Below are 27668 nucleotides of genomic sequence, written 5' to 3' on the forward strand. Positions count from 1 at the left end.
TGGCTCCTCATCCCGGTCCGGTCCTGGCATACATGGCCCCCTCATCCCCATCCTGGTATGCACGGCCCCTCATCCCCATCCTGGAATGCATGGTCCCCTCATCCCCATCCTGGTATGCATGGCCCCCTCATCCCCATCCTGGTATGCATGGCCCCCTCATCCCCATCCTGGTATGCATGGCCCCCTCATCACCATCCTGGTATGCGTGGCCCCTCTCATCCCTATGCTGGTATACATGGTCCCCTCTCATCCTCATCCTGGTATGCATGGCCCCCTCATCCCTATCCTGGTATGCATGGCCCCTCTCATCCCTATCCTGGCATAGATGGCCCCCTCATCCCCATCCTGGTTTGCATGGCCCCTCTCATCCCTATCCTGGTGTGCATGGCCCCCCATCTCTGTCCTGGTATGCGGGGCCCCCATCTCTGTCCTGGTATGCGGGGCCCCCCATCTTAGGGCCCCATCAGAAAAACATAATTGTGACATATTGGGCTTCATGTTGGTGGTAAATTTAGGTCGATAATTTTTGCGTTTATTTGTGGAAAAAATGGAAATTTGGCTAAAATTTTGAAAATTTCACAATTTTCAAATTTTGAATTTTTATTCTGTTAAACGAGAGAGTTATGTGACACAAAATAGTTAACAAATAACATTACCCCATGTCTACTTTACATCAGCACAATTTTGGAAACAAAATTTTTATTTGCTAGGACCAGCGATTTCTCATTTTTACAACGAAATTTACAAAACCGTTTTTTTAGGGACCACCTCACATTTGAAGTCAGTTTAAGGGGTCTATATGGCTGAAAATACCCAAAAGTGACACCATTCTAAAAACTGCACCCCTCAAGGTGCTCAAAACCACATTCAAGAAGTTTATTAACCCTTCAGGTGCTTCACAGCAGCAGAAGCAACATGGAAGGAAAAAATGAACATTTAACTTTTTAGTCACAAAAAATTGTTTTAGCAACAATTTTTTTATTTTCCCAAAGGTAAAAATGGAAACTGGACCCCAAAAGTTATTGTACAATTTGTCCTGAGTACGTCGATACCCCATATGTGGGGGGGAACCACTGTTTGGGCGCTCGACAGGGCTCGGAAGGGAAGGAGCGCCATTTGACTTTTTCAATGAAAAATTGGCTCCAATCTTTAGCGGACACCATGTTGCGTTTGGAGAGCACCAGTGTGCCTAAACATTGGAGCTCCCCCACAAGTGACCCCATTTTGGAAACTAGACCCCCCCAAGGAGCTTATCTAGATGCATAGTGAGCACTTTGATCCCCCAGGTGCTTCACAAATTGATCCGTAAAAATGAAAAAGTACTTTTATTCATAAAAAATTTTTTAGCCTCAATTTTTTCATTTTCACATGGGCAACAGGATAAAATGGATCCTAAAATGTGTTGGGCAATTTCTCCTGAGTACACCGATACATCATATGTGGTCACAAACCACTGTTTGTGTACATGGCAAGGCTCGGAAGGGAAGGAGCGCCATTTGACTTTTGAATGAAAAATTAGCTCCAATCGTTAGCGGACACTATGTCGCGTTTGGAGAGCCCCTGTGTGCCTAAACATTGGAGCCACTCCCCCTGTCCCTGCAGATCGGGTGAAATTGGAGTTAACCCTTTCAGCCGATCTGCAGGGACGCGATCATTTTGTGACACCCCATATGCGTCGCAGGTCGGATTGGCACCGACTTTCATGACGCATACGCTGTGTCACAGGTCGGGAAGGGGTTAAAGATTAATATTCATTGCCCTCCAGATAGGCGTGGAATGCAGTGCTTATTCATTTCTCTTTAGCAGCGGGTACAGGAGATAGCCGCGGCTGCCAGCTCCTGCCTCCTATGACCTGCTGCTCCGTCACTGTCGCTCCCCCACCTCCCCATCACAGCCAGAGAAGGTACATCCAGACTATAAGACGCACCCCCATTTTCCTCCCCATATTTGGAAGAAAATCTTCTGGGCTCCTGCTCTGTACCTTGCTGTCCATAATGATTGATTGCACAACATTTTTAAGCTGACAGGTTCCCTTTAAACCATCAACACTAATAGAATATAGTAGAATTTTGCTGCTGATGAAATTATCTGATGATTGTACAGGGAGGATTTCTTTGACGGTGCTGTAAATGCTGATGTTCTTTCCTTATAACCATTTTGTATTTTGATGTTCTAACTTATTTTTTTGTTTTTCTATTTCAACAGAGAAACTTCTCAATGTCCGTGAACAGTGCTGCTGTGCTGCGCCTTATGGGGCGGGGCAGTGGTGGAGGAGGGGGAACAGTAGTAGGGGCTCCTAGAGGTCGGAGTTCCTCCAGAGGTCGAGGTAAGTTATTTTTTACATTCTCTGTACCTTAATGGACATATCTCATTGCCATAAGTACATAGAAGAACAGTGTTACCGTATATGTGAAAGCTCTGGACATGCATTGAACTTTTGGATAATTATTCAGACCCTCATGTGCAGTTTGCTAGTTACAATTGGAGATTTTGCATTCTTACTGACTGCTTACTCACATCTCTCCTCCAGCTTAGATAAGCTCCTAATGGTACACCAGTGAGACACTATATAATAAGGTCCATTTGTACAGAAAATATGAAAAAAAGGGAACCTTACCACAACTTTATTAAACAACTAGCTGAAGAGCCCGGCGTTGCCTGGGCATAGTAAATATCTGTGGTTAGGTATAGCACCTCACTTCTCTTATTTTCCCATCACGCCTCTCATTTTCCCCATCACATCTTTCATTTTCTCCCTCACACCTCTGATTTTCCCCCTCACTCCTCTTATTTTCCTCCTCACTCCTCTCATTCCCCCCTAACACTTGTCATTTCGACCTCACATCTGTCATTTTCCGATCACTCCACTATTTTCCCTCACTACTCTCATTTTGCACTCACACCTTTTCATTTTCACCTCACACCTCTCATTTTCACATCAGTATATACATGTTTGTCATCTACCTTATATATAGTATACACCTGTGTCATCTCCTGTATATAGTATATACCTGTATGTCATCACCCCTGTATATAGTATATACCTGTATGTCATCTCCTCCTATATATAGTATATACTTGTATGTCATCTCCTCCTGTATATAGTATATACCTGTGTGTCATCTCCCCTGTATATAGTATATATCTGTGTCATCTCCTCCTGTATATACCTGTATGTCATCTCCTCCTGTATATAGTATATACCTGTAGGTCATCTGCTCCTGAATATAGTATATACCTGTGAGTCATCTCCTCCTGTATATAGTATATACCTGTATGTCATCTCCTCCTGTATATAGTATGTACCTGTATGTCATCTCCTCCTCTATATAGTATATACCTGTGTGTAATCTCCCCTGTACATAGTATATATCTGTATGTCATTTCCTCCTGTATTAGACCTCGTTCACACGTTATTTGGTCAATATTTTTACCTCAGTATTTGTAAGCTAAATTGGCAGCCTGATAAATCCCCAGCCAACAGGAAGCCCTCCTCCCTGGCAGTATATATTAGCTCACACATACACATAATAGACAGGTCATGTGACTGACAGCTCCCGGATTTCCTATATGGTACATTTGTTGCTCTTGTAGTTTGTCTGCTTATTAATCAGATTTTTATTTTTGAAGGATAATACCAGACTTGTGTGTGTTTTAGGGCGAGTTTCGTGTGTCAAGTTGTGTGTGTTGAGTTGCATGTGGTGACATGCATGTAGCGACTTTTGTGAGATGAGTTTTGTGTGGCGACATGCGTGTAGCAACTTTTTGTGTGTCGAGTTGCATGTGACAGGTTAGTGTAGCAAGTTGTGTGCAGCAAATTTTGCGCATAGCGAGTTTTATGTGTGGTGCCTTTTGAGTATGTGCAAGTTTTGTGTGAGGCAACTTTTGCATGTGTTGCAACTTTTGTGCATGTGGCAATTTTTCCGCGGGTGCAAGTTTTGCGTGTGGCGAGTTTTCCCATGAGGTGAGTTTTGCACGTGTGGTGAGTTTTGCGTGAGCCTAGTTTTGCGCATGGCGAGTTTTGAGCGGCGACTTTTGTGTTTCGACTTTTATGTGGCGAGGTTGGTGTATGTGTGGTGAAATGTGTGCTGAGGGTGATATGTGTTCAAGCACGTGGTAGTGTGTGGCGCATTTTGTGTGTGTTCATATCCCTGTGTGTGGTGAGTATCACATGTCCGGGCCCCACCTTAGCAACTGTACGGTATATACTCTTTGGCGCCATCGCTCTCATTCTTTAAGTCCCCCTTGTTCACATCTGGCAGCTGTCAATTTGCCTCCAACACTTTTCCTTTCACTTTTTCCCCATTATGTAGATAGGGGCAAAATTGTTTGGTGAATTGGAAAGCGCGGGGTTAAAATTTCACCTCACAACATAGCCTATGACGCTCTCGGGGTCCAGACGTGTGACTGTGCAAAATTTTGTGGCTGTAGCTGCGACGGTGCAGATGCCAATCCCGGACATACATACACACACACATTCAGCTTTATATATTAGACTAGCTGAAGAGCCCGGCGTTGCCTGGGCATAGTAAATATCTGTGGTTAGTTATAGCACCTCACTTCTCTTATTTTCCCATCATGCCGCTCATGTTCCCAATCACATCTTTCATTTTCCCCCTCACATCTCTCATTTTCTCCCTCACACCTCTCATTTTCTCCCTCACTCCTCTCATTCCCCCCTAACACTTGTCATTTCGACCCCACATCTGTCATTTTCCGATCACTCCACTATTTTCCCTCACTCCTCTCATTTTGCACTCACACCTTTTCATTTTCACCTCACACCTCTCATTTTCACCTCAGTATATACATGTTTGTCATCTCCCTTATATATAGTATACACCTGTATGTCATCTCCTGTATATAGTATATACCCGTTTGTCATCTCCCCTGTATATAGTATATACCTGCTGTGTGTCATCTCCCCTGTATATAGTATATACGTGTCATCTCCTCCTATATATAGTATATACCTGTATGTCTTCTCCTTCTATATATAGTATATACCTGTATGTCATCTCCTCCTGTATATAGTATATATCTGTGTGTCATCTCCTCCTGTATATAGTATATACCTGTATGTCATCTTCTATATAGCATATACCTGTATGCCATCTCCTCCTGTATATAAGACACAAAAGAGAATAGTAAAACCAAAAACACTCAGTTTGAAAAAATGTTGCAGTAATCCGCAAGTGCTAGTAAAAGATGTAAAAAACAGGGTATTTGGTTGATACGTTTTTTGCAAAAAATGTATACTAAGCTGCTCTACCAATCTTCACGGTATACCCTTATCAGAGCAGTCCTAACTAATGTATGCAATCCCTATCTGATGTATTTAAAAACCTGATCATCTGTATATAACCTGTGTGAACAGGGTTCAGAGAGGAAAAATCCATGTGTGCATACAGGGTAGAACAGCTTTTGTGCAGATAGCCCAAGAGGAGTGGTGGAACTCCCCAGTCTTGTAGACACAAGAGAACAATTATGGAAACAGGAACACATGGGCTACTTGCACAGTGAACAAGTCTGTATGATCATGTTCACACACCACCAAGAAACCTGAAGACACAAAAGAGAATAGTAAAACCAAAAACACTCAGTTTGAAAAAATGTTGCAGTAATCCGCAAGTGCTAGTAAAAGATGTAAAAAACAGGGTATTTGGTTGATACGTTTTTTGCAAAAAATGTATACTAAGCTGCTCTACCAATCTTCACGGTATACCCTTATCAGAGCAGTCCTAACTAATGTATGCAATCCCTATCTGATGTATTTAAAAACCTGATCATCTGTATATAACCTGTGTGAACAGGGTTCAGAGAGGAAAAATCCATGTGTGCATACAGGGTAGAACAGCTTTTGTGCAGATAGCCCAAGAGGAGTGGTGGAACTCCCCAGTCTTGTAGACACAAGAGAACAATTATGGAAACAGGAACACATGGGCTACTTGCACAGTAACATAGTAACATAGTAACATAGTTAGTAAGGCCGAAAAAAGACATTTGTCCATCCAGTTCAGCCTATATTCCATTATAATAAATACCCAGATCTACGTCCTTCTACAGAACCTAATAATTGTATGATACAATATTGTTCTGCTCCAGGAAGACATCCAGGCCTCTCTTGAACCCCTCGACTGAGTTCGCCATCACCACCTCCTCAGGCAAGCAATTCCAGATTCTCACTGCCCTAACAGTAAAGAATCCTCTTCTATGTTGGTGGAAAAACCTTCTCTCCTCCAGACGCAAAGAATGCCCCCTTGTGCCCGTCACCTTCCTTGGTATAAACAGATCCTCAGCGAGATATTTGTATTGTCCCCTTATATACTTATACATGGTTATTAGATCGCCCCTCAGTCGTCTTTTTTCTAGACTAAATAATCCTAATTTCGCTAATCTATCTGGGTATTGTAGTTCTCCCATCCCCTTTATTAATTTTGTTGCCCTCCTTTGTACTCTCTCTATTTCCATTATATCCTTCCTGAGCACCGGTGCCCAAAACTGGACACAGTACTCCATGTGCGGTCTAACTAGGGATTTGTACAGAGGCAGTATAATGCTCTCATCATGTGTATCCAGACCTCTTTTAATGCACCCCATGATCCTGTTTGCCTTGGCAGCTGCTGCCTGGCACTGGCTGCTCCAGGTAAGTTTATCATTAACTAGGATCCCCAAGTCCTTCTCCCTGTCAGATTTACCCAGTGGTTTCCCGTTCAGTGTGTAATGGTGATATTGATTCCCTCTTCCCATGTGTATAACCTTACATTTATCATTGTTAAACCTCATCTGCCACCTTTCAGCCCAAGTTTCCAACTTATCCAGATCCATCTGTAGCAGAATACTATCTTCTCTTGTATTAACTGCTTTACATAGTTTTGTATCATCTGCAAATATCGATATTTTACTGTGTAAACCTTCTACCAGATCATTAATGAATATGTTGAAGAGAACAGGTCCCAATACTGACCCCTGCGGTACCCCACTGGTCACAGCGACCCAGTTAGAGACTATACCATTTATAACCACCCTCTGCTTTCTATCACTAAGCCAGTTACTAACCCATTTACACACATTTTCCCCCAGACCAAGCATTCTCATTTTGTGTACCAACCTCTTGTGCGGCACGGTATCAAACGCTTTGGAAAAATCGAGATATACCACGTCCAATGACTCACCGTGGTCCAGCCTATAGCTTACCTCTTCATAAAAACTGATTAGATTGGTTTGACAGGAGCGATTTCTCATAAACCCATGCTGATATGGAGTTAAACAGTTATTCTCATTGAGATAATCCAGAATAACATCCCTCAGAAACCCTTCAAATATTTTACCAACAATAGAGGTTAGACTTACTGGCCTATAATTTCCAGGTTCACTTTTAGAGCCCTTTTTGAATATTGGCACCACATTTGCTATGCGCCAGTCCTGCGGAACAGACCCTGTCGCTATAGAGTCACTAAAAATAAGAAATAATGGTTTATCTATTACATTACTTAGTTCTCTTAGTACTCGTGGGTGTATGCCATCCGGACCCGGAGATTTATCTATTTTAATCTTATTTAGCCGGTTTCGCACCTCTTCTTGGGTTAGATTGGTGACCCTTAATATAGGGTTTTCATTGTGAACAAGTCTGTATGATCATGTTCACACACCACCAAGAAACCTGAAGACACAAAAGAGAATAGTAAAACCAAAAACACTCAGTTTGAAAAAATGTTGCAGTAATCCGCAAGTGCTAGTAAAAGATGTAAAAAACAGGGTATTTGGTTGATACGTTTTTTGCAAAAAATGTATACTAAGCTGCTCTACCAATCTTCACGGTATACCCTTATCAGAGCAGTCCTAACTAATGTATGCAATCCCTATCTGATGTATTTAAAAACCTGATCATCTGTATATAACCTGTGTGAACAGGGTTCAGAGAGGAAAAATCCATGTGTGCATACAGGGTAGAACAGCTTTTGTGCAGATAGCCCAAGAGGAGTGGTGGAACTCCCCAGTCTTGTAGACACAAGAGAACAATTATGGAAACAGGAACACATGGGCTACTTGCACAGTGAACAAGTCTGTATGATCATGTTCACACACCACCAAGAAACCTGAAGACACAAAAGAGAATAGTAAAACCAAAAACACTCACTTTGAAAAAATGTTGCAGTAATCCGCAAGTGCTAGTAAAAGATGTAAACTCCTCCTGTATATAGTATATACCTGTAGGTCATCTGCTCCTGTATATAGTATATACCTGTGTGTCATCTCCTCATGTATATAGTATATACCTGTGTGTCATCTCCTCATGTATATAGTATATACCTGTAGGTCATCTGCTCCTGTATATAGTATATACCTGTGTGTCATCTCCTGTATATAGTATATACCTGTAGGTCATCTGCTCCTGTATATAGTATATACCTGTATGTCATCTCCCCTGTATATAGTATATACCTGTATGTCATCTCCTCCTGTATATAGTATATATCTGTGTGTCATCTCCTCCTGTATATAGTATATATCTGTGTGTCATCTCCTCCTGTATATAGTATATACCTGTGTGTCATCTCCTCCTGTATTAGACCGCATTCACACGTTATTTGGTCAGTATTTTTACCTCAGTATTTGTAAGCTAAATTGGCAGCCTGATAAATCCCCAGCCCACAGGAAGCCCTCCCCCTGGCAGTATATATTAGCTCACACATACACATAATAGACAGGTCATGTGACTGACAGCTGCCGTATTTCCTATATGGTACATTTATTGCTCTTGTAGTTTGTCTGCTTATTAATCAGATTTTTATTTTTGAAGGATAATACCAGACTTGTGTGTGTTTTAGGGCGAGTTTCGTTTGTCAAGTTGTGTGTGTTGAGTTGCGTGTGGCGACATGCATGTAGCGACTTTTGTGAGATGAGTTTTGTGTGGCAACATGCGTGTAGCAACTTTTTGTGTGTCGAGTTGCATGTGACAGGTTAGTGTAGCAAGTTGTGTGCAGCAAGTTTTGCGCATGACGAGTTTTGCGCGTGGTGAGTTTTATGTGTAGTACCTTTCGAGTATGTGGAAGTTTTGTGTGAGGCAACTTTTGCATGTGTTGCAACTTTTGTGCATGTGGCAATTTTTCCACGTGTGCAAGTTTTGCGTGTGGCGAGTTTTCCATGAGGTGAGTTTTGCACTTGTGGCGAGTTTTGCGTGAGCCTAGTTTTTGCATGTGGCGAGTTTTGAGCGGCGACTTTTGTGTTTCGACTTTTATGTGGCGAGGTTGGTGTATGTGTGGTGAAATGTGTGCTGAGGGTGATATGTGTTGAAGCACATTTTGTGTGTGTTCATATCCCCGTGTGTGGTGAGTATCCCATGTCGGGGCCCCACCTTAGCAACTGTACGGTATATACTCTTTGGCGCCATCGCTCTCATTCTTTAAGTCCCCCTTGTTCACATCTGGCAGCTGTCAATTTACCTCCAACACTTTTCCTTTCACTTTTTCCCAATATGTAGATAGGGGCAAAATTGTTTGGTGAATTGGAAAGCGCGGGGTTAAAATTTCACCTCACAACATAGCCTATGATGCTCTCGGGGTCCAGATGTGTGACTGTGCAAAATTTTGTAGCTGTAGCTGCGACGGTGCAGATGCCAATACCGGACATACATACATAGTAACATAGTTAGTAAGGCCGAAAAAAGACATTTGTCCATCCAGTTCAGCCTATATTCCATCATAATAAATCCCCAGATCTACGTCCTTCTTCAGAAACTAATAATTGTATGATACAATATTGTTCTGCTACACACACACACACACACACACACACACACACACACACACACACACACACACACACACACACACACACACACACACACACACATTCAGCTTTATATATTAGATTAATTTCCATAAAGCCATTAAAAAATAGAGAATGATTTCATTGTAAAGGATAAAAAATGTAAAACTGACGAGTGTTTGCCAGGGGCTATAGTGCTTCAATGGGGTAGTTTATTCAACTAAGTACTACTCAAGCATTTCATGCCAATTTTGGAAAGTGTATACATCCAGAAAAGCACTGTTGCAAAAAAGATTAATATTACCGTATATACTCAAGTATAAGCCGAGAATTTCAACCCATTTTGTTAGGCTGAAAGTGCCCCTCTTGGCTTATACTCGAGTCATTCCCAGGGGTTGTGGGGGGGGGGGGGGGGGATGCAGCTGTGTAATAATACTCACCTGCTCCTGGCGCGGTCCCTGCAAGTCCCTGGTTTCCGGACGCCGGCAGCTTCTAACTATAGTGAGCGGTTACATGGTACCGCTCACTACAGTAATGAACATGGACCCGACTCCACTCCCATAGGGAGCATCAATAGTAAAACAAGTGCAGGAGTAACCCGCAGCGGAAACCGCAAGACAAACAGTGATAAATCTGCAGGGATAACCGCAGCGCTATTGCCCTGCAGATTTATCAAATCCGCTGCTGGAGAACCCGCAGAGGACCCTTCCTACGTGTGCACATAGCCTAATAAATACAGTGGGGCAAAAAAGTATTTAGTCAGTCAGCAATAGTGCAAGTTCCACCACTTAAAAAGATGAGAGGCGTCTGTAATTTACATCATAGGTAGACCTCAACTATGGGAGACAAACTGAGATTTTATTTGCATACTAGCTGAAGAGCCCTGCGTTGCCTGGGCATAGTAAATATCTGTGGTTAGCTATAGCACCTCACTTCTCTTATTTTCCCATCACGCCTCTCATTTTCCCAATCACATATTTCATTTTCCCCCTCACATCTCTCATTTTCTCCCTCACTCCTCTCATTCCCCCCTAACACTTGTCATTTAAACCTCACATCTGTCATTTTCCGATCACTATTTTCCCTCACTCCTCTCATTTTGCACTCACACCTTTTCATTTTCACCTCACACCTCTCATTTTCACCTCAGTATATACATGTTTGTCATCTCCCTTATATATAGTATACACCTGTATGTCATCTCCTGTATATAGTATATACCGGTATGTCATCTCCCCTGTATATAGTATATACCTGCTGTGTGTCATCTCACCTGTATATAGTATATACCTGTATGTCATCTCCTCCTATATATAGTATATACCTGTATATCATCACCTTCTATATATAGTATATACCTGTATATCATCTCCTCCTGTATATAGTATATACCTCTGTGTCATCTCCCTTGTATATATATATATATATATATATATCTGTGTCATCTCCTCCTGTATATAGTATATACCTGTATGTCATCTTCTATATATAGCATATACCTGTATGTCATCCCCTCCTGTATATAGTATATACCTGTAGGTCATCTGCTCCTGTATATAGTATATACCTGTGTGTCATCTCCTCCTGTATATAGTATATACCTGTATGTCATCTCCTCCTGTATATAGTATGTACCTGTATGTCATCTCCTCTATATAGTATATACCTGTGTGTCATCTCTCCTGTATATAGTATATATCTGTGTGTCATCTCCCCTGTATATAGTATATACCTGTGTGTCATCTCCTCCTGTATTAGACCTCGTTCACACGTTATTTGCTCAGTATTTTTACCTCAGTAAGCTAAATTGGCAACCTGATAAATCCCCAGCCAACAGGAAGCCCTCCCCCTGGCAGTATATATTAGCTCACACATACACATAATAGACAGGTCATGTGACTGACAGCAGCCGTATTTCCTATATGGTACATTTGTTGCTCTTGTATTAATCAGATTTTTATTTTTGAAGGATAATACCAGACTTGTGTGTGTTTTAGGGCGAGATTAGTTTGTCAAGTTGTGTGTGTTGAGTTGCGTGTGGCGACATGCATGTAGCGACTTTTGTGAGATGAGTTTTGTGTGGCAACATGCGTGTAGCAACTTTTTGTGTGTCGAGTTGCATGTGACAGGTTAGTGTAGCAAGTTGTGTGCAGCAAGTTTTGCGCATGGCGAGTTTTGCGCGTGGCGAGTTTTATGTGTGGTGCCTTTTGAGTATGTGCAAGTTTTGTGTGAGGCAACTTTTGCATGTGTTGCAACTTTTGTGCATGTGGCAATTTTTCCGCGTGTGCAAGTTTTTCGTGTGGCGAGTTTTCCATGAGGTGAGTTTTGCACTTGTGGCGAGTTTTGCAAGAGCCTAGTTTTTGCATGTGGCGAGTTCTGCGCGTGGCGAGTTTTGAGTGGCGACTTTTGTGTTTCAACTTTTATGTGGCGAGGTTGGTGTATGTGTGGTGAAATGTGTGCTGAGGGTGGTATATGTGTTCAAGCACGTGGTAGTGTGTGGCGCATTTTGTGTGTGTGTTCATATCCCCGTGTGTGGTGAGTATCCCATGTCGGGGCCCCACCTTAGCAACTGTACGGTATATACTCCTTGGCGCCATCGCTCTCACTCTTTAAGTCCCCCTTGTTCACATCTGGCAGCTGTCAATTTGCCTCCAACACTTTTCCTTTCACTTTTCCCCATTATGTAGATAGGGGCAAAATTGTTTGGTGAATTGGAACGCGCGGGGTTAAAATTTCGCCTCACAATATAGCCTATGACGCTCTCGGGGTCCAGACGTGTGACTGTGCAAAATTTTGTGGCTGTAGCTGCGACGGTGCAGATGGCAGATGCCTATCCCGGACATACATACACACATACACACACACATACACACATTCAGCTTTATATAGTAGATTATGGTGGAAAATAAGGCCATGTTCACACGTTCCTGAATTCCCTGCTGTTTTCTCTGCACTAAAAACCGCAGCTCTTGGCAGAAAACGCAGGTGCGTTTTTTGGTGCCTTTTTGGTGCGTTTTTTGATGCGGTTTTTAGTGCGTTTTTTATGCAGTTTTCTCTGCAGAGTCTGTGTATTTTCTAGGAAGTTTTTTTAGGGTTAAAATGGCTGAAAATACCCTAACCCTAACCCTACCCCTAACCCTACCCCTAATCCTACCCCTAATCCTACCCCTAATCCTACCCCTAACCTTAACCCTAGTTCTAACTAGTGGGGGAAAAAAAAAAATAAATAAATTCTTTATTTTATTACTGTTACTACCTATGGGGTGATAAAGGGGGGGGGGAGGTCATTTACTTTTTTTTTTATTTTGATCACTGTGAGGTTATCGCAGTGATCAAAATGTGCCTGGAACGAATCTGCCGGCCGGTAGATTCGGCGGGCGCACTGAGGGGGGGGGGTGGGATTGGGGCACGGGGGGACAGCCACACTCCGCCCACGCACTTCCTGCTGCAGCGGTTCTGCACCACAAACCGCAGAAAACCCGCAGATATTTTTTTCGTCTGCGGGTTTTACTGCGGGTTTGACCCTCACAATGGAGGTCAATGGGTGCATAACCGCTGCAGTTCCGCACAAAGAAGTGACATGGTCCTTCTTTTTTACCGCAGCTATTCAGCGCGGCTTTTTTTAGTGAATCTCCGCATCATGTGCACAGCGGTTCCTGTTTTCCATAGGGTACATTGTACTGTACCCTGCATGGAAAACAGCTGCGGACCCGCAGCGGCAAAATCGCGGCGGTTCCGCAGTAAAAAACGCATTGTGTGAACATGGCCTAAGTATTTGGTCAGAAACAAACAATCAAGATTTCTGGCTCTCACAGACCTGTAACTTCTTCTTTATGAGTCTCCTCTTTCCTCCACTCATTACCTGTAGTAATGGCACCTGTTTAAACTTGTTATCAGTATAAAAAGACACCTGTGCACACCCTCAAACAGTCTGACTCCAAACTCCACTATGGTGAAGACCAAAGAGCTGTCAAAGGACACCAGAAACAAAATTGTAGCCCTGCACCAGGCTGGGAAGACTGAATCTGCAATAGCCAACCAGCTTGGAGTGAAGAAATCAACAGTGGGAGCAATAATTAGAAAATGGAAGACATACAAGACCACTGATAATCTCCCTCGATCTGGGGCTCCACGCAAAATCCCACCCCGTGGGGTCAGAATGATCACAAGAACGGTGAGCAAAAATCCCAGAACCACGCGGGGGGACCTAGTGAATGAACTGCAGAGAGCTGGGACCAATGTAACAAGGCCTACCATAAGTAACACACTACGCCACCATGGACTCAGATCCTGCAGTGCCAGACGTGTCCCACTGCTTAAGCCAGTACATGTCCGGGCCCGTCTGAAGTTTGCTAGAGAGCATTTGGATGATCCAGAGGAGTTTTGGGAGAATGTCCTATGGTCTGATGAAACCAAACTGGAACTGTTTGGTAGAAACACAACTTGTCGTGTTTGGAGGAAAAAGAATACTGAGTTGCATCCATCAAACACCATACCTACTGTAAAGCATGGTGGTGGAAACATCATGCTTTGGGGCTGTTTCTTTGCAAAGGGGCCAGGACGACTGATCCGAGTACATGAAAGAATGAATGGGGCCATGTATCGTGAGATTTTGAGTGCAAACCTCCTTCCATCAGCAAGGGCATTGAAGATGAAACGTGGCTGGGTCTTTCAACATGACAATGATCCAAAGCACACCGCCAGGGCAACGAAGGAGTGGCTTCGTAAGAAGCATTTCAAGGTCCTGGAGTGGCCTAGCCAGTCTCCAGATCTCAACCCTATAGAAAACCTTTGGAGGGAGTTGAAAGTCCGTGTTGCCAAGCGAAAAGCCAAAAACATCACTGCTCTAGAGGAGATCTGCATGGAGGAATGGGCCAACATACCAACAACAGTGTGTGGCAACCTTGTGAAGACTTACAGAAAACGTTTGACCTCTGTCATTGCCAACAAAGGATATATTACAAAGTATTGAGATGAAATTTTGTTTCTGACCAAATACTTATTTTCCACCATAATATGCAACTAAAATGTTAAAAAAACAGACAATGTGATTTTCTGGATTTTTTTTTCTCAGTTTGTCTCCCATAGTTGAGGTCTACCTATGATGTAAATTACAGACGCCTCTCATCTTTTTAAGTGGTGGAACTTGCACTATTGCTGACTGACTAAATACTTTTTTGCCCCACTGTATGTTAATGCATGCACTGTAACTAACAAATGGGGAAATAACACCAGAGTAGTACTTTATAGCTGCTTTTGAAAAGTTTGATATAGTAGTCTATCCTTTTACATAGGTCATGAATATTAGATTGGAGAGTGCCTGGCTCCCACCATTGAACAAGGGCCCACAGGACAGCCCCAGACACTGTGTAGTGGTCATACTTGGATACTGCAGATCAGCTTCTATTTACAGAAGCAGTCCCATTCACATTTTTTCCCCATTAAATATGTGTATATGTGCACATAGTGTAGTGTATTAATCTGCTCACCTACTGCCCCCTTCTCCAGTGTTTAGCGCCATTCTGTTCCTCTTCTCAGTGATGTGACGGGTCATCGGGCTAGCTGACTCGCTCTATACTGAGCCGGAAGTCTCTCTCACACTGTAAGCCTATGGAGGCTCCTTCTGACACTCCATAGACTTGCGTTGTAAAAGCCACTTCCCTGTCACGCAGAGTGCAGTGACCCGAAAAGTCTGCAGAGAGGTGACGTCATTGAGAAGAGGAGCAGAATGGTGCCGTGTCCCGGAGAGAGACGTGGTATTTGAGCATATTCACTGACACTACACACCATACACACACACACACTTTTAATGTAAAAGAAACTATTCATGTGAGAGGTTATTTAAGTGCATGTATCATGAACCTCAGTACTTGGGAGCAGCCACTACACATGGCACAGAGTTATGGCGTCGTGATGGTGCACGTTGTTGGATCCTAGTCTTCGGATGACCTAAATCCTGCACAACTTCTTCAATTTTCACTGGTTGGATTGTATTGCTATTGATTGCATCTGATCGCTGGGGTCCTGACAAGGGGGCACTTTCTGATACTTTATTGCTATCGCTCTTTTTAACAAGGGATTTTCTAAAGTGAAGATATTTTGTGAATGCACATCGCCCATACTTTGTATTTGTGAATATATACTGCATCTTAATAGGATATATCTGCGTGCAGATGCCCATACAAATCAGCCCCTGATAACTTACCTGTGGGACAAAATGTTTCTGGATTTCTAGGTGGTGACCATAGCATTCATGATGGATGCACCCCCAGCTGGCCACATTGGCACTCCTCTTCTGATTATACAGAGACTTTTCAGTGCTGTAATCTGATGAGGCATCTGATATCGTTAACGTTAATTGATGTATTCAGGATTTTTATTACATTTCCTTGACTTTTCCAGCATTGCAGAATGGCAGATTACTTTACTTCACCACGGATAAAAGTGCAATCCCACACTTGCTTTTTGTTTGGCTTTTTTTGCTAGGTTCACTAAATGCTAAAACTGACCTGCCATTATTTTTCTCTAGGTTATTAAGAGTTCATAGACACCAAACATGTCTAGGTTCTCTTTTATTTAGTGTATGTGCACACGTTCAGGATTTGTTGCTGAAATTTCCTGACAAAAAACGGACATTTCTGCCAGAAATCCGCATGCGTTTTTTGCGCGTTTTTGTGTGTTTTTCCTGCTATTTAATGCATTGGGGAAAAAACGCGAAAAATCTGCAAAATTAATGAACATGCTGCTTTTTTTTACCGCCATGCGGTTTTTTTTTTTGCGGGAAAAAAAACACATCATGTGCACAAAAATTGCAGAATGCATTCTAAATGATAGGATGCATATGTATGCGTTTTTATTGCGAAAAAAATGCGAAAAATCCTGAACGTGTGCACATAGCCTTAAGTGGTAAAAAAAAAATTCCAAAGTTTGCTAAAAAAAAATAATAAAAAATTTGCACAATTTTCCGATACTGATAGCGTCTCCATTTTTTGTGATCTGGGGTCGGGTGTGGGCTTATTTTCTGCGTGCTGAGCTGACATTTTTAACCCCTTTACCCCCAAGGGTGGTTTGCACGTTAATGACCAGGCCAATTTTTACAATTCTGACCACTGTCCCTTTATGAGGTTATAACTCTGAAACGCTTCAACGGATCCTGGTGATTCTGACATTGTTTTCTCGTGACATATTGTACTTCATGATAGTGGTAAAATTTCTTTGATAGTACCTGCGTTTATTTGTGAAAAAAACGGAAATTTGGCGAAAATTTTGAAAATTTCGCAATTTTCAAACTTTGAATTTTTATGCAATTAAATCACAGAGATATGTCACACAAAATACTTAATAAGTAACATTTCCCACATGTCTCCTTTACATCAGCATAATTTTGGAACCAATTTTTTTTTTTGTTAGGGAGTTATAAGGGTTAAAAGTTGACCAGCAATTTCTCATTTTTACAACACCATTTTTTTTTAGGGACCACGTCTCATTTGAAGTCATTTTGAGGGGTCTATATGATAGAAAATGCCCAAGTGTGACACCATTCTAAAAACTGCACCCCTCAAGGTGCTCAAAACCACATTCAAGAAGTTTATTAACCCATCAGGTGTTTAATAGGAATTTTTGGAATGTTTAAATAAAAATGAACATTTAACTTTTTTCACAAAAAATTTACTTCAGCTCCAATTTGTTTTATTTTACCAAGGGTAACAGGAGAAATTGGACCCAAAAAGTTGTTGTCCAATTTGTCCTGAGTACGCTGATACCCCATATGTGGCAGTAAACCACTGTTTGGGCGCATGGGAGAGCTCGGAAGGGAAGGAGCGCTATTTGACTTTTCAATGCAAAATTGACAGGAATTGAGATGGGACGCCATGTTGCGTTTGGAGAGCCACTGATGTGCCTAAACATTGAAACCCCCCACAAGTGACACCATTTTGGAAAGTAGACCCCCTAAGGAACTTATCTGGATGTGTGGTGAGCACTTTGACCCACCAAGTGCTTCACAGAAGTTTATAATGCAGAACCGTAAAAATAAAAAATCATATTTTTTCACAAAAATTATATTTTTGCCCCCAATTTTTTATTTTTCCAAGGGTAAGAGAAGAAATTGGACCTCAAAAGTTGTTGTCCAATTTGTCCTGAGTACGCTGATACCCCATATGTGGCAGTAAACCACTGTTTGGGCGCATGGGAGAGCTCGGAAGGGAAGGAGCGCAGTTTGACTTTTCAATGCAAAATTGACAGAAATTGAGATGGGACGCCATGTTGCGTTTGGAGAGCCACTGATGTGCCTAAACATTGAAACCCCCCACAAGTGACACCATTTTGGAAAGTAGACCCTCTAAGGAACTTATCTAGAGGTGTGGTGAGCACTTTGACCCACCAAGTGCTTCACAGAAGTTTATAATGCAGAACCGTAAAAATAAAAAATCATATTTTTTCACAAAAATTATATTTTTGCCCCCAATTTTTTATTTTTCCAAGGGTAAGAGAAGAAATTGAACCTCAAAAGTTGTTGTCCAATTTGTCCCGAGTACGCTGATACCCCATATGTGGCAGTAAACCACTGTTTGGGCGCATGGGAGAGCTCGGAAGGGAAGGAGCGCCGTTTGACTTTTCAATGCAAAATTGACAGGAATTGAGATGGGACGCCATGTTGCGTTTGGAGAGCCACTGATGTGCCTAAACATTGAAACCCCCCACAAGTGACACCATTTTGGAAAGTAGACCCCCTAAGGAACTTATCTGGATGTGTGGTGAGCACTTTGACCCACCAAGGGCTTCACAGAAGTTTATAATGCAGAGCCATAAAAATAAAACAAAATTTTTTTCCCACAAAAATTATTTTTTAGCCCCCAGTTTTGTATTTTCCCTAGGGTAACAGGAGAAATTGGACCCCAAAAGTTGTCCAATTTGTCCTGAGTACGCTGATACCCCATATGTGGGGGGGGGGGGGGGGGGGGGGGGGGGAACCACCGTTTGGGCGCATGGGAGGGTTCGGAAGGGAAGGAGCGCCATTTGGAATGCAGACTTAGATGGAATGGTCTGCAGGCGTCACATTGCGTTTGCAGAGCCCCTAATGTACCTAAACAGTAGAAACCCCCCACAAGTGACACCATTTTGGAAAGTAGACCCCCTAAGGAACTCATCTTGATGTGTTGTGAGAGCTTTGAACCCCCAAGTATTTCACTACAGTTTATAACGCAGAGCCATGCAAATAAAAAATATTTTTTTTCCACAAAAATTATATTTTAGCCCCCAGTTTTGTATTTTTCCAAGGTTAGCAGGAGAAATTGGACCCTAAATGTTGTTGTCCAATTTGTCCTGAGTACGCTGATACCCGATATGTGGGGGGGAACCACCGTTTGGGCGCATGGGAGGGCTCGGAAGGGAAGGAGCATCATTTGGAATGCAGACTTAGATGGATTGGTCTGCAGGCGTCACATTGCGTTTGCAGAGCCCCTAATGGACCTAAACAGAAGAAACCCCCCACAAGTGACCCCATATTGGAAACTAGACCCCTCAATGAACGTATCTAGATGTGTTGTGAGAACTTTGAACCCCCAAGTGTTTCACTACAGTTTATAACGCAGAGCCGTGAAAATAAAAAATCTTTTTGTTTTCCCACAAAAATTATTTTTTAGCCCCCAGTTTTGTATTTTCCCAAGGGTAACAGGAGAAATTGGTCCACAAAAGTTGTTGTCCAATTTGTCCTGAGTACGCTGATACCCCATATGTTGGGGTAAACCCCTGTTTGGGCACACAGGAGAGCTCGGAAGGGAAGGAGCACTGTTTTACTTTTTCAACGCAGAATTGGCTGGAATTGAGATCGGACGCCATGTCGTGTTTGGAGAGCCCCTGATGTGCCGAAACAGTGGAAACCCCCCAATTATAACTGAAACCCTAATCTAAACACACCCCTAACCCTAATTCCAACGGTAACCCTAACCACACCTCTAACCCTGACACACCCCTAACCCTAATCCCAACCCTATTCCCAACTGTAAATGTAATCTAAACCCTAACCCTAACTTTAGCCCCAACCCTAACTGTAGCCCCAACCCTAACCCTAGCCCTAACCCTAGCCCTAGCCCTAACCCTAGCCCTAACCCTAGCCCTAACCCTAGCCCTAACCCTAACCCTAGCCCTAACCCTAGCCCTAACCCTAGCCCTAACCCTAACCCTAGCCCTAACCCTAGCCCTAACCCTAGCCCTAGCCCTAGCCCTAGCCCTAACCCTAGCCCTAACCCTAGCCCTAACCCTAGCCCTAACCCTAGCCCTAGCCCTAACCCTAGCCCTAACCCTAGCCCTAATGGGAAAATGGAAATAAATACATTTTTTTTTATTTTTCCCTAACTAAGGGGGTGATGAAGGGGGGTTTGATTTACTTTTATAGCGAGTTTTTTAGCGGATTTTTATGATTGGCAGCCGTCACACACTGAAAGACACTTTTTATTGCAAAAAATATTTTTTGCAATACCACATTTTGAGAGCTATAATTTTTCCATATTTTGGTCCACAGAGTCATGTGAGGTCTTGTTTTTTGCGGGACGAGTTGACGTTTTTATTGAAAACATTTTTGGGCACGTGACATTTTTTTTATCGCTTTTTATTCCGATTTTTGTGAGGAAGAATGACCAAAAGCCAGCTATTCATGAATTTCTATTGGGGGAGGCGTTTATACCGTTCCGCGTTTGGTAAAATTGATAAATCAGTTTTATTCTTCGGGTCAGTACGATTACAGCGATACCTCATTTATATCATTTTTTTATGGTTTGGTGCTTTTATACGATAAAAACTATTTTACAGAAAAAATAATTATTTTTGCATCGCTTTATTCTCAGGACTATAACTTTTTTATTTTTTTGCTGATGATGCTGTATGGCGGCTCTGTTTTTGCGGGACAATATGACGCTTTCAGCGGTACCATGGTTATTTATATCTGTCCTTTTGATCGCGTGTTATTCCACTTTTTGTTCGGCGGTATGATAATAAAGCGTTGTTTTTTGCCTCGTTTTTTTTTTTTTTTCTTACGGTGTTTACTGAAGGGGTTAACTAGTGGGACAGTTTTATAGGTCGGGTCGTTACGGACGCGGCGATACTAAATATGTGTACTTTTATTGGTTTTTTTTTTTTTATTTAGATGAAGAAATGTATTTATGGGAATAATATTTTTTTTTTTTTTCATTATTTTGGAATATTTTTTTTAATTTTTTTTACACATTTGGAAAATTTTTTTTTTACTTTTTTACTTTGTCCCAGGGGGGGACATCACAGATCAGTGATCTGACAGTTTGCACAGCACTCTGTCAGATCACTGATCTGACATGCAGCGCTGCAGGCTTCACAGTGCCTGCTCTGAGCAGGCTCTGTGAAGCCACCTCCCTCCCTGCAGGACCCGGATCCGCGGCCATCTTGGATCCGGGGCTCGAGCAGGGAGGGAGGTGAGGAGACCCTCGCAGCAACGCGATCACATCGCGTTGCTGCGGGGGGCTCAGGGAAGCCCGCAGGGAGCCCCCTCCCTGCGCGGTGCTTCCCTGCACCGCCGGCACATCGCGATCATCTTCGATCGCGGTGTGCCAGGGGTTAATGTGCCGGGGGCGGTCCGTGACCGCTCCTGGCACATAGTGCCGGATGTCAGCTGCGATAAGCAGCTGACACCCGGCCGCGATCGGCCGCGCTCCCCCCGTGAGCGCGGCCGATCGGCTATGACGTACTTTCCCGTCCAGGGTCAGATAAGCCCAGGGCACCTCGACGGGATAGTACGTCTAAGGTCACAGAGGGGTTAATTATACCACATTTGTGCAGATACGTTTTTTTTTATCGCTCGTTATTGCATTTTAATGCAATGTCGCAGCGACCAAAAAAGCATCATTTTGGTGTTTTGATTTTTTTTTATTGATAGATCTGGCGAATCTGAACGCGGCGATACCAAATATGTGTAGGTTTGATTTTTTTTTTTTTTTTTATTTTGATTGGGGCGAAAGGGGGGTGATTTCAACTCTTTTATTTATTTGTTTATTATATATATATTTTTAAGCACATTTTTTAAAATTTTTTTGGCATGCTTCAATAGCCTCCATGGGAGGCTAGAAGCATCCACTACTCGATCGGCTCTGCTACATGGAGGTGCTGCACACCTCACCTCTATGCAGCAGAATTACAGGCTTGCTATAAGCGTCGACCACAGGGTGGCGCTCACAGCAATCTGCCATCAACAACCATAGAGGTCTCGAGGAGACCTCTGGTTGTGATGGCAACGCACTGATGACCCCCTATTGCGTGACTGGGTACTTCCGGCCGCGCTTGTTAAATGCCACTGTCAGCTTTTGACAGCGGCATTTAACTAGTTAATGGACGCGGGGGGATTGCGATTCCGCTCGTGCCCATTGCGGGCACATGTCAGCTGTTGAAAACAGCTGACATGTCGCTGCTTTGAGGTGGGCTCACCATGGGAGCCCACCTCAAAGCAGGGGATACTGCCAGCTGATGGAATAGCATAATAATTAAGGCACACTGCTTTCATTTTTCTCTGCAGTTTAATCAATTTTGATTTAGCGCCTCTCAATGCATCCACTTTTCATGAAGAAAATGTGTGATGTCTTGTTTTTCAGAAGATGAATATAATAATACTTTTATGTCAACAATCCATTACAACCGTGCAATATCTAAATGTGTAAAAGTGGTTGGAGCATGATTACATTACAGCCTGACACGGATTCCCGTCACTCTGCACGGACATCGGCTTATGTCTGTAGAAGGCGCAGCAGGATAGTAGTCGGCTGGGCTGTTTCCTGAAACTCACAGTATGTGGTGGAAGAAAAAAAAAAAACCACAAAGCCGTACTAAGGCCAAGTTCTCACAGGGCAAATTTGCTGCAGAAAGTTGTTTTTAAGAGTTTTCAAAGTTCAGAATAAAAAATGTGACCAAAGCTGGAGAGTGAAGGTGGGGGAAGGGGTTCTTTACTACAAAGCAAGAAATACTGGACATTTCATGGCTTGCCACCAATATGTGGGACCCTGCCCTCGACATCTCTGTTAATTAGTGCATTAATCAGTATTGTTAGTTAAAGCAGACAGTTATATACAGTACAGTTGTTTTTTATTTTTTTATATAGTGGACATCATCATTCTACTTTGATGTTCAGTACAAGGCTTCTCTTTGGCTGGGAGCTCGCTATCAAGAGCAGGATGAGCTTTTCCAATTGTTGATATTCATGTTAATATTAGCACATTTATTAAGTTATACTCCATTTCCTCATGACCCTCTTCTTTAATCCAAAGTAATATCAATTCTGTTGTGGGACACATCAATTAATCTTATGTGCCAGATTTTAGGGCTCTCTGCACCTTGCACATCAATGATGGTCGGGATTTAGAGACAGGATTTGTAAAGACAACTTTTTTTTTTCCCGCCTTTAAATGTTGAATTTTTTGTTTGTTTTTTTACTCTCAATCCCCCTCAGTAGGTAAAAAGAAAGAAATATCTCTAGGCATACATAAAGATAATTTTATCATACCCTCCTCTCCCTGCAACATTAACCTTAAAAGTACCGCATGGGATACGTTTCCCCTAGTGAATAAGCCGGTAACAACCGTTATGTACCGTATATACTCAAGTATAAGCCAACCCGAGTAAAAGCCGACCCCCCTAATTTTGCCACAAAAACTGGGAAAACTTAATGACTCGAGTATAAGCCTAGGGTGGAAAATGCAGCAGCTACCGGTAAATTTCAAAAATAAAATTGAGACATCAGTAGGTTAAGTGTTTTTAAATATCCATATTGAATCAGGAGCCCCATAAGATGCTCAATACAAAATATGCCCCATATAATGCTCCATAAAGTTCATGATGGGCCCCATAAGATGCTCCATAGAAAGTTTGCCCCATATAATTTTCATCATATCAGTGCAGTTTATGCGGATATGATTGCCGTATATCCTAAATTTCTGCTGCTGCAATAAAAGAAAAAAGACATACCTCTCGTCGCTGCTCCTCTGCGTCGCTGGCTCTATGCAGTGACTGTTCACTAACCACATCGCACCCTCTGACCTGAACGTCACAGCCAGAGGACCCGGAAAAGACAGCGCGGCGGTGGAGCGGGGACAGGTGAATATTGTAAGTGCCGGTGTCCTGAGTAAGTGGCGGCACAGGCACCTGTCCCCCATATTGCGCTGGTGTCCCTGCCTGCTTAGGACAATGCCAACTGCCGGCCCTGTCAGCAGCCACCTTAAGGGTATGTGCACACATAGAAAGCTCCTCTGCGGATTTTTCCGCAGCGGATTTGATAAATCCGCAGGGCAAAACCGCTGCGGTTTTTCCTGCGGATTTATTGCGGATTCCGCTGCGGATTTACATCTGCAGTTTTCTATTGGAGCAGATGTAAAAACGCTACGGATTCCGCACAAAGAATAGACATGCTGCGGAAAATAAAACGTTGCGTTTCCGCACGTTTTTTTCCGCAGCATGGGCACAGCGTTTTTTCTTTCCCATAGGTTTACATTGTACTGTAAACTCATGGGAAACTGCTGCGGATCCGCAGCTGCGGAAACGCCGCGTATCCGCAGCAAAATCCGCAACGTGTGCCCTTACACTTACCGAAGCTGCAGGGGAGCGCGGACATGTCCCGGAGAAGCCGGGGACCTCAGCACTGGGACCATGACTGTATAAGCCGAGGTAGGGGGTCTTTTTCAGCCAAAAAAGGGGGCTGAAAAACTCGGCTTATACACGAGTATATACGGTATATGGATGAAGCGCGCATCTGGTAGAAAGCGCTTCCTTTGACTAAATCAACTCCCATGTCAATATTTCATTATTTGAAAGCCTCAGCAATTAACAATATCTCTGAGATAGATTGGTTACTAGAGGTCAGGGAAAGGGTTGAAAGTAATTTACTTGAAAGTAATATAGATGTTTATAAGGTGTAAATATATAAAACTGTCCAATATACCAGAATTATCAAGCATGTTACTGTCTCCAGATATTGGGGTCAGTCCTGGCAGTGCCCCTCGAGCCACTGCTTAACACAGCAGAACTCTTCTTTCCTTTGTGGGAATGTGTCAGACTTGTTTGCATCTTCATTCTTCAGGTGTGGAAGGCTCCTGAAGGTCGGTAGTAGGCCAGCGACATGGTCCCACTGCTGGTCCGAATGGAGAGCGCTCCCATCCTGCTATCGGGGGTATCATTGCGCCTACAGCATGGGAAAAGCACAGGGACTCTGAAGCTGATCCTGACTGCATCAAGATCTAAACAATCAAGTCTGATAAGCGGCATGCGCTCCTTGCCCAGGTAACTAGCCACTCGACTACAGAGGTGGCCGGTTAGCTGGGCAACAAGCTGTGCACTTTAAAAACTACCCTTTATTCTCAAGAGCATATTTAATTTTGCAAAGTTGCTTGTTTTTTTTACAAGCTTTTTGCAACTTTACTCATTTAAGAACTTGAGACACCCTTTTTAAGAAGAACGTTTCTTCATCATCACTGTTTTACAAGCTGTTATCCTTATGTGCAAGTAGCAACACAGTACTAAATTATAACTTTCATGAGACTTGTTTAGATGTGTTTGAAAGGTAAAAATGTGTAACTCCTTCATGTACCAAGCATTCAGACATCACCAATTCTGATCTGTTTGACACCATGGAGCCTTTTATGTCATCTGTGTTGTGCCATGTATTAGGGGGCTGCTCATTGCTTTTTTTGCCCACCGTTAAGCTATGCCCCTTCTCTATTGGGACAACAGTCCTGACAAAGGGGAGCTGGCTTAGCTACATAATAAGATGTCAGAAGCCCCCTTCACACATGGCTGACCACCTGCTGATATACAACTTGTTGTTTCTTAATTTAATCCTTAAAGTCTAATTGGTTTCCATTTTGTTTCAAAGGCAGAGGAAGAGGAGAGGGTGGTTTTTACCAAAGAAGTTTCGATGAAGTAGAGAGTGGCTTTGGTCGAGGAGCCCGTGAAATGCATAGGTCACAAAGTTGGGAAGAAAGGTGAGTGGCTGAAAAGATGACAGAACGCAGTGTGGGCTCCATCTTCTAGATCAGGGGTTCCCAACTCCAGTCCTCAAGGCCCACCAACAGGTCATGTTTTCAGGATTTCCTTTGCATTGCACAGGTGATGCAATTATTACCTGGGCAAGACTAAGGAAATCCTGAAAACATGACATGTTGGTGGGCCTTGAGGACTGGAGTTGGGGACCCCTGTTCTAGAGCCTTTGTCAGCTCTCGTGACTCGTTTAGTGATTTTATAGCATCTTTAGGATTACTTGGTTAATCTTATTGGAAATGCATGAATGAACTGACAACTGGGTGATCTTTATTATTATTATTATTATTATTATTATTATTATTATTATTATCATTATTCCCTGTGTGTGTCAATACGGTGTGTCCCTTCATTATCTGACTGTCAGCATTGATTTATCTTCGTGTTTCGGGAGACACCCTTTGATATGGGGAATGGTAAAACCTAGCTGTCAGTTTTCTATACATTTCCAGCAAGAACAACAGTAGGACTTTGACTCGAGTTGAGCGAATTTGTTCGGATTCGGTCTCTGAATCTGATTGTGTGTTTTTTGATAGGTTCCAAACATATTCGGTAATTTCTACTCCCATTGATTTTAATGCCGTTCGGCCATGTTCGACGAATATTGCAAAAACAATATTCTCCCCCAATCTTATTCTGAACCGAATCTGAACAAATTCGCTCAACTCTAATTATGACTAGGAGTCCTGAGAAAAACCTCTTCTCCAGCATTGCTAGTATAAGGGTGAAATAGGTATGTCCTAAGTCATGGCGAGGTGAGGAGGATAATTGGTAGGTGCAATATTATGGGTCCATAATTTGGATCCATCCACACCCATAATATTACTGTGTGCCATAAATGAGGTGTGGTAAGTATCAAATACCGGGCACACTCAGGGATTTTTGGTGCAAGATCAAAATTGAATACATACAGTAGCCACTAGTTACAAACGTTTCAGTCGTGATAGACCTTCATCAGTGTACTAGGGTTAATTTTTAGATGCTAGTGTGTCCACCTCTTTGTCTTGCGGAGGACACCGTGACATATGATACTAGTTTGGGTCACAGTATACCTGATTGCAGGTCACTGACCACCCACGCTCTGGGCTACATCCTTTAGCTGATCTTTGGCTACTGTTTGTGTTCTACTCACACTAGCATCTAAAAATGAACCCTAGTACACTGATGAAGGTCTATCACGACCGAAACGTTTGTAACTAGTGGCTACTGTATGTATTAAATTTTGATCTTGCACCAAAAATCCCCGAGTGTGCCCGGTATTTGATACTTAACTATAAGGTTTGGGAACCTACTGTGTGGCACCTCCAAGTTTGGCTGTGCTAACATTTATTCTTATACTATAAATGAGGTGTAGCCTGGAAAACTGTTTTTTTTTTTTTTTCTTTTATGCAGCATTAGGGTGCATGGACACGTCTGTGTGAATGTGGCTGTGCTGTCCAAACCACCGAGTGTATTCGATTCTTATCCTCAATATTGGATCATTATGGGACATGTTCCGAGTTTCACTCATGTCTTTCTCGGATTTGCTATTTTCTTGGATGTATGTACGGATCCGAGAGACTGTTTGTCTGAGTGCTGTTCGATTAAAAGAAAAAAAAAATCTGACATTTCACACGGATGGGTAAATGCTCCGGTGGGGCTCGCTCACGTAGTCGAGTGCTATGTGATGTTTTATCTGCTGTCACTTGGTCCAGTGTTATACTATAGGGCAGTGCTGATCTGCCTTTTTTTTCTCATGCTGATTCGGCATGAGAAATGATTGCAGAATGCTGGGAGTGCATCCGATAATCTGCATACAAGTCTATGGGTGCATGTGACACATCATACTGTACTCGGATGTCATCTGAGTGCAG

The 27668-nt window shown here is 42.7% G+C and overlaps 1 protein-coding gene across 5 annotated transcripts in view; it reads left to right on the plus strand.

Moving 5' to 3' along the window:
- Window positions 1-27668, plus strand: part of GIGYF2 (GRB10 interacting GYF protein 2) — a 257367-nt gene that overhangs the window by 86236 nt on the left and 143463 nt on the right. For all 5 annotated transcript variants that reach the window (XM_069727759.1, XM_069727760.1, XM_069727756.1 and 2 more), the window contains exons 5-6: window positions 2206-2326; window positions 25652-25760. In XM_069727759.1, coding sequence (XP_069583860.1) covers window positions 2206-2326; window positions 25652-25760 — 230 coding nt within the window. The remainder of the gene's footprint in view (window positions 1-2205; window positions 2327-25651; window positions 25761-27668) is intronic.

This window comes from Ranitomeya imitator, chromosome 5 (assembly GCF_032444005.1).
Source record: "Ranitomeya imitator isolate aRanImi1 chromosome 5, aRanImi1.pri, whole genome shotgun sequence".
Lineage (NCBI taxonomy): Eukaryota > Metazoa > Chordata > Amphibia > Anura > Dendrobatidae > Ranitomeya > Ranitomeya imitator.